The 8,547-nt window shown below is 34.8% G+C and overlaps 1 protein-coding gene across 1 annotated transcript; it reads right to left on the bottom strand.

Annotated features, from left to right (window-relative positions):
- Nucleotides 1-291: 291 nt before the first annotated feature.
- Nucleotides 292-7,751, bottom strand: LOC145557803 (uncharacterized). Its single transcript, XM_081618982.1, has 7 exons — nt 7,677-7,751; nt 2,483-2,552; nt 1,094-1,301; nt 843-1,016; nt 647-751; nt 499-568; nt 292-411 (listed from the first exon to the last, which is right to left on the bottom strand). Exons 1-7 carry the CDS (start codon nt 7,749-7,751, stop codon nt 307-309), a joined length of 807 nt encoding a protein of 268 aa, XP_081475108.1. The 3' UTR covers nt 292-306.
- Nucleotides 7,752-8,547: the final 796 nt, after the last annotated feature.

Raw genomic sequence — 8,547 nt, 5'->3', positions numbered from 1 at the left:
ATTTACATCTCAATATCATAGACATTATACTCATCATCCCAACACCAATTAACCAAATTACTTTATTTCAAGCCTATAATCCAAAACAAGAGTCAAACATGCGCTAAGTGGTAAATCTAAAGTTCAACATTACATATAAAATACTCTGCCCAAATATCTCGGATCTCATTTATCTCCTCCTCGGTGTACGATGTAGTTCTTGAAAAATCCTATCAACACAACAAATATACAAGAGGAAAGTTTTAATTCAAGATTGTAGCTAACATCAAATTGTATTTATCAAACAAAAATGAAATATTTGACAACTCATACCTGAATAAGATCTTCACTGCTATGGTGATGTTCAAGTATTTCGTACATATAACGCATGACGTAGTAGCCACACTCACGTCCACCCAATTGTTGAGGACACTACATGTAATATATTTGTAAGTTGAATTAAATTACTATACTTCAATTATTAAGAAACTAAAAGTTAGGGTAAGAAATTAAGGTAACCTGTCCCAAATGCCATGTCAATTTACTTCCCCTAGATTGTCCACTTAATGCCTTAAAACTTCGAAAAGCACTACACATTTGAAACAAATAACATATATATTACCCTTACACACATAAAATCATGACATTAATAACAAACTAGACTTACTTTGTCATTGCAAACTTAATTGCTAAATTTCGCTTCTGCCTCAAAGAATCAAAGATGATGACTTCACGCTTAGCCATGCATAAGACCAAAAGAACCCAATGATTCCTACATAATAAATTAGACACACATTTGTAAAAGAGTAAAATAATATCAACAATTTGCAAAGTTCAAATAAATACAAGTTCAAAGTTTATACTTTTCATGGTATGGGCATAAGATGAACTGCTTAGATTTTTGTTTTTCCATCACATGTGTCATGTATAGTAGGATACGATCAGCATCACTATGCAAATAGGTTTCTGAAATCATTTCCGGACACATGAATCCAATGGAAGCCACTTCCTCCGTATCGAGTAAGTCACTCAAGGCCCTACATATATATCATGTAATAACATTATAAATGGTAATAAATAAGTATATGGGAAGAGTGAAATTTGAATATCTTACATCATAAAAACTTGCAAAACTGAAATATTCAGCCAAGCTCCTGTGAGAAGTTGATGGACATCATCAACAGCTCTCAAAATACTATCATATGTCCAGGGACACTCTGTGAAATGGTCTTCAACATCTTGCATCATTTCATCTATCCTGTCCTTCTCCACTTCACTCTCACTTTCAACACCAATATCATCAGCTGTATCGATATCCTCACCTTGGGGGTCATTATCATCATCACAATGATTCTCATCTTCCCTTGGACAATAACTAGAACTTGCCTCAATATATATGCTCTCACCATGCCATGTCCACCTCGTGTAGTTTTCTTTAAACCCACGACGAATTAGATGATCTTTAATATCAACTATATCACGATATCCCCTCGAATTATTACAGTCACAACAAGGACAAAGAATATTCTTTGATTTATTCTCTGTTTGGTGTTTTAAGGCAACAGTGCTAAACTCTTCAATTCCTCGTAAAAAACTTGTACAATTTCGTTTACCATACATCCAACTTCGATCCATTTTCAACCACTGAATAACAAAATTAATTTTAAGATAATGTGTATATTTTGTAACATATATAGCTCCTTAACCATAAACAAGAATATAAGGCATCAAACATTTTCATTCAAAGTTTATATCATGTAAATGCAACTCCGGATGATCCAATAAGGTCCTTATCATTCCAACCTAACCCATTCTTGAATGTCCTATCTCACTAATAACTACTTGTAAAGTTTGGTTCTAAAGAAAATCCGGCAGCATTTCCCTATAGTTCTCCAAGCACACAATGTAGATAATCGGCTATCAACATATGTACCCAGAGAACAATCGGGAAATAGTGAGCCATGATCTTCTTAGATCCAAAACAATTCAAGTAGTTATCACCTAAATGAGATAGAACATTCAAGAACAGTCCCAAACCGGGAACTATTCAAGACTTACTCCTAATGAGTAAGCCCTGAACGGGTATCTAAGTCAATGATGCAAGTATTATTGCAATTCTAATCAATTATATCACAATTAAAAATCTCATACAATTCACAATCATTATACCAACCAGAACAAATAAGTTAATATTGCAAAGAATGGTTCAGATATATATACCACAAGTGAAGACAATCTCGTATGCGTACTACCGCCTTAATCGTTTGTCCACAACCAGAACCTCGAGCAACTTGTGGAATTCACTTCCGCATAATTAAGAATCTGCCATAAAAAATTACATATATTAAACCAACATAGTTGCGTGTGTGCTCGTGATCCTAAATCTCATAGAACAAGAGCGAGCACGAGAGAAATAGCCAAAGTTTGCAAAATTACCAAGCAGAGACACAATTATGAATCATGTAAGAATAGCCAAAGTTTGCAAATAAAGCTTACTCAGCACACTCATTAATCTTCCCCGAATTCTGGCTTTCCACAATCTTCAGAATCAAAGACTTGTTTTCATCCAAGTACTGCCAAGATTTAAACCAACCAAAATTTAGAAATCAATAAGAAAAAAATATTTCTAGATGAGAACTAACCAAGCAGTATATATAGATGAAGCGGCTAATAGACTAGAATCATAAGTGAATTAATGTAACAAAGGATGAATATGTCATGCATAACCAAAGTGTATTACAGTACATATCAATTTTTACTTAAGCGTAAGGATCAAATGATCTGCAATTAGCAATGTTTTAGAATCTACCCCGGTAGCCCTAGACTAAGATAAAAAGCAATGCATACAACACCATTCCCTTATATAATTTCATATGTATTAATTGTTTTATCAATGATCATTTGATTCACAATAACTTCCTTTTATTCAACCATTTACAAGGGAACATACGGATTCTCCATTTTAATGAATCGGAGATGACAGTTGTTCATGCTTGAGACTTACAAAAAAAAAAAAAAAATTGAAAATAATAATAATAATAATAATAATTATGGGTTTTTTCCTCCAGATTTAGGCCTTCAAAAGTAGCTTAACAGATAAGAAAACTTGATACTAGGTTTAAAAACAAGTTAAAAACCATCATCACTAAAAACCACTAGTTAAAAAAGTACATTTACACTATTTTTCATTATTAGCCAAATAGTCATAACATTAGTTGAGTAAGAAATACTGACATTGCCTCCTTTTCAATAAAGGTTTAAACTAAATTTCTAATACCAGCAAAACAAAAAGGTCTTACAGAACTGATGAATATGTGAAGACCATTACAGGAGCCGACACCTAAAGCTTCATTACAGTAAATTTTAAGTTTGCTACACTTCAATGATTACACTGACATTTTATACTTCCATTTATATTTATATTTATATTTATATTTTCATGTTAATTCTTGAATTGCTTGTTGTGGTCCAAGTTCAGAAAAGGTTCAATTTCCAACTGCCGGAAAAGTTAAGTTTGGACCAAAAGGCAGATCTTAGGCCAGGGGTTGAACCATGCTCTTAAGGTATGTTGAACAGCATGCCAGCAATAATCAAGCTGCATGACAGTATGTATGATGGATATCGACTTTTCGATGCTTACAAATGCGAGCACGTAAACCTTAATCATCTGTTAGGCTAATTACAACTAAGATAGACATAACAATGTATCACTCGACTGAAGTGCTCGTTCAGCATGCTTCAATGACTAAACCCGAGATCATAATGGACTTTTTAATTGCAATTAAGGCAGTAATAACTTAAATCATCAAGTAATGTACATTTGTACTAGACTAGAATAGATTAAGGCAGTAATAACTTAAATCAAAGTTTGCAAAATTACCAAGCAGAGACACAATAATTATGAATCATGTAAGAATAGCCAAAGTTTGCAAATTAAGCTTACTCAACACACTTATTAATCTTCCCCGAATTCGAAGCCTTAAACCAAGAAAAGATTGAACATAAATAGAAGCAATCTTACCATAGGTGGAATTGACTTCAAAAATTCAACAATGTCGAGCCGAAATCGAACTTCAATTGTTGTTGCTGTAATTTGCTTGAACTTCCTCGGGTTTTTTGGGGCGAAATTAAGCGATTCTTCCACTCGAAAATTTCAGTTATTGCTCGAATTTTTGTTGCTGTAATTTCTTGACTTGAACCCAGAAAAAGACGTAATTCAAACAATTATTGTTGCTGTAATTTCTTGACTTAACCTATTGTTGCTGTAATTTCTTGACTGAAATTCGAACAAAAATTATTTATGACTGAAATGGGACGAATTTCTTAGGGTATATTGCGTCGCTGCCAAAAACCCTAGAAATCCCCCCACGAAATCCCCCAATCGAACTTGAAGACCGAAATTGAATTTTTTGGGGCTTTTAGGGTTCGAATTTGTATGCTTTTGAGTTGATTTTTTGCTCGAAATGGGGGATTTTTGGTCGGAAACAATCAATTTTTCTGGGTTTAAGGCTTCGAATTTCTTAGGGTTTTTGGTCTAAATTTTTGCTCGAAATTGCTCGGATTTGCAGCCGATTATGGGTCTTCGACATCACTGCGATTTCAGATGTTAAATTTGCTGGGGAAACGCAAGTTTTTGGCCGAATTTGTTGGATTTCAGAGACAAATTTGTGGGTGTTTTGCTGTAGAAATTCGCTGGAATTTAAGAACTCTTGTTTTTTTTTTCTTTTTGTATAGTGAATGTAGGTACCTGATGAAAAACTAAGGTAAAAAACGCAGAAAAACCTAAAGCCGAAAGAGTTATTTGCGTCACTTTATTATAAAAAAGCGACGCAAATAACCTTGTTCATAATGTTGTACAATGTACATATGCGTCACTCATTAGTAAAAGAGTGACGCAATTTACTTAATCACTTATTTGCGTCGCTTGCTAACTAATGAGTGACGCAAATAAGTTTATTAATTGTGTCGCTTTAATAAATAGGAGCGACGCAAATGATAGAAAGCTGAAATGCACTTGAGTTTTGCGTCGCTTCTTAAATAATATGCGACGCAAATAATTTAAAAGGAAGGTAAAATAAAACATTTGCTTCGCTCCTTAGAATGAGTGACGCAAATATGGCGACGCAAATGTACATTTTTCTACTAGTGCAAGGAAAGGGCTACCGGGTTCAATGGAAGTGGGGGTAGGGAGGGGAGTGCCCGGAAATTGATAATTTGTTTGAGGCTAGGGCTGCAATAAGGGTTAAGGAGGGCTAGGGGAAAGGAGCGCAGCAAGGGGTGGGGGATGGCCGGAAATTGGAAAAGGGAGGCGGAGGGGCAACAAGCGCGGCAGTCGAAAGTGTGTAGGGGTGGTCGGAAACTGGACAAGGGAGGGGAAGGTGACGGCGAAGGGGTATGGGTGCTCGAAAACTAGAAAATGGAGGAGGAGGGGGGTGAGGGTGGTCAAAAATGAGAAAAGGCCGCCACATGGGGTGGTCAACGCTGGAAAAGTGAGTCAACGGCCAGATTCCGGCAAGTGGTAGTCATTTACAACATTTTTTAAAAAAGAGGTAGTCATTTACAACATTTTTTTTAAAAGGTAGTTTTTCACAAAAAGTTGTATATAAAAGGTAGTTTTTCACAAAAAATCCTAAATAAAGCTTCATTCTTAAACTCATTCAATCCTTGTCTTGATTTTCTTGAAAGCCTTTTCACTACTATCTCTTCTCCAGTATCCAACAATCCCTGGGAAGTATTTCACAGAATAATAAAAAATTGTACAACAAATTTAAAGTAAAACCTAAGTTGCAAAAAATATGAAACGGAGGTAGAATTCACAATACCTTACGAGAACGATTTAGAGATTTGCAGTCCGCTTAATAAGGATGTTCGCTAACATAAAATTGATCATCCACTTTTCCTCTTCAAGTCAGTATCAGATCAGTGTCTGATATTACCTATGTTGTACACTTGTTTGTGCCAGCACCTTCATAAATTAAACAATTCAGTTGCCAAGCAAATTACTGAATTTGGTAGACAGGTTTAAAGCCTCCCTCTCCAAGCTTATTTTTTTGTGAGAAGGAATTGGTAATTTGCTCTACCAAATCAAAACAAAATATTGGATGGCAACTTGGACTTCTCATTAGACTTCTCTTTGTTGCTGTCTTTTTGTTACGTTCTCTATTATTATTACAAAAATCCTGTGACCAAAAGATATGAAATCAATAAACAAAAATTATACAAGGGAAAAAAATATTTATAGAACAATTAATTACATGCTCTAATTGATCCACTAAGTTCCGCCCTTTGGAATTTTGACTGAATACGTTTGTTGTTAATATTATTATTATAAAAAAAAAAAAAAAAAGTGGCATTTTCGTGAATAAATCAATAACTTTTTTATTATTGTGGGCTCCACAAAAGAATAAAGTTGAATAAAATTATTGGTTTATTTACGAAAATATCATTTGAAAAACAAAATTTATTTCTCACCGTGAGAAATTGGGGCATCCCCATTAAAATCCACTAATATAATCATGGAGGTCATGAAATACAATTTTTTTTTTTCCCTTACAAACTCAAGCGCTTGAATGTTCATCACAACAGACACATAGGATATAAAAGTCAGCAGTCTACATTAGGAGGGGGTAAATAATTTAATAAATACATAAAAATCACCTGCCTACATTACCACGCATAAGCAGCTCATGTGAAGTCCAAATAGCACAACCTGGTCATCTCTAATTCTCTATAGGAGAGTATATATCTGAGCATGCTCGAGATTTTATTATCTTTAATTTTTTTTTCATTTTTAAATTCTTTTTCTCACTCCACATCGGGCTTTTTTTTTTTTATTTTTTTATTTTTTTATTTTTTTTTTACAAACACACCGGCCTTCAATTTGGTCAGACCAAGCTAGACAAAGTATTACGAAGTGTATTCATAAATATGTGTCATTTTCTTTCAACGAGAAAGACAATGCAATAAGAAAAATAGCCTCCAAACAATATAAAATAAATATTAAGGCGGTTCACCTAATAGAACAACATATTGATATTGCCCAACTCAATTCCTAATAGTATTGGACTCTCCGATATTTATAAAATAACTTTTGCATGCCCCCGGTTTACAATAATTGTATTGTACATCTAACATTTTACGAAAAATGACCTTTTTTTTCTTACAAAAGTGACTTTTTTTTTTACAAAAGTGACTCTTTTTTTTTTACAAAAGTGACCTATATTTTCACAAGAGTTACTCCCTCCGTTTTTAAGTGTTACAGTTTGACCGACACATAGTTTTAGGCAATTTAATTGACTTAAATAAAATAAGAGGTAAGTGAGGTAGTTGGAGTATTAAAAAATTGTAAAAGAAAGATAGTGAGGTTAATAGTTTAATGAAAAGTAATAAATGTGAGAGGAGAGATATAATAAATAAGTAGTAATGGGTTTGGGTGGGGAACATGAGAGGAGAGAGATTTAATATTTTAATGTAGTTTTTTGCCAAAAAAGGAAGCGTAATACTTATTAAAACACGGCCGGATTTGGTAAGTGTAACACTTTAAAAAACACGGAGGGAGTACCTTTTTCATAAAAGTGACCCAAAAAGTGACCTTTATTTTTCACAAAAATAAACAGAGTATCAAAATAAGAAAAAAATAAATAAACACACAATGCAAAAGTTTTTGTACTATAAATATGCTTGATCACTAATCTTACATTCATACTGAGGGTGCCTCTGTCAGCAAGGTGAGCGTAGAAAAACCGAGAGTATTTTTCTCGACTAATGTGCATTCTGATATCCGTGATGGTGTGTGTAATTGCCTCGGCATGGAGGAGACGGAGGATCTAGGGAAGTATTTGGGAGTCCCGATTATTAATGGAAGAACATCCAAAGAAGACTACCAATATTTGCTAAACAAGGTTAATGCAAAGCTAGCTGGTTGGAAAGCAAAGACCTTGTCGTTGGCTGGGAGAGCAACTTTGATTCAAGCTTCTCTTCTTCCAATCCCTTCGTATGCTATGCAGACAACAAGGCTACCCGCATCAGTGTGTGATTCTGTTCACCGAAAGATGAGGAAGTTTTTATGGGGAAAAAATGAGCAGGAGCGCAAAGTACATCTTGTAGCTTGGGAGACTATTACTAAACCAAAGAACGAGGGGGTCTTGGTTTGAAATCAATGAGACAATCCAATGCTGCGTTTATGGCTAAACTTGGGTGGCGTATGTTAACGGAGCCTCGCACTTTGTGGTCGAGAGTTCTTCGAAGCAAGTATTGCAACAACCGTTGTGATGTTGACATGTTCAAGGAGAAGAGTGGCGCCTCGAATGCTTGGAGAGGCATTGTTAGCAGCTTGGATGTGCTTAAAAAGGGCATTAATATGGTTGTTGGGAATGGTGGCTCTACTTCTTTTTGGAATCATAGGTGGGCCTTGAAGGATACCCTCTTCAATCTAGCAGATCCCAAACCCCCTGTGGATAGTCAACATGTTTTGGTTAAAGATATGTGGGATGGAAATATTGGCTGGAAATTTGATGATTTTTCTCCATATCTTTCTGCTGAAACCCTTGCTGAGATTGCTGCCTTTGA

The sequence above is a fragment of the Chenopodium album genome, chromosome 9 (assembly GCF_948465745.1).
Source record: "Chenopodium album chromosome 9, dcCheAlbu1.1, whole genome shotgun sequence".
NCBI lineage: Eukaryota > Viridiplantae > Streptophyta > Magnoliopsida > Caryophyllales > Amaranthaceae > Chenopodium > Chenopodium album.
The sequence above is the reverse complement of the archived record's forward strand: the minus strand, read 5'-3'. Positions and strand labels throughout refer to the sequence as shown.

What these genes read in the sequence shown, in the direction of transcription:
- LOC145557803 (XM_081618982.1), bottom strand. Translation starts at nt 7,751, where the DNA reads ATGCACATTAGTCGAGAAAAATACTCTCGGTTTTTCTACGCTCACCTT. An exon ending in GTTTTGCAAGTTTTTATGAT is followed by an intron (nt 1,017 to 1,093) that starts GTAAGATATTCA and finishes ATATATATGTAG; the next exon opens with GGCCTTGAGTGACTTACTCG. An exon ending in TTATGCCCATACCATGAAAA is followed by an intron (nt 752 to 842) that starts GTATAAACTTTG and finishes TTTATTATGTAG; the next exon opens with GAATCATTGGGTTCTTTTGG.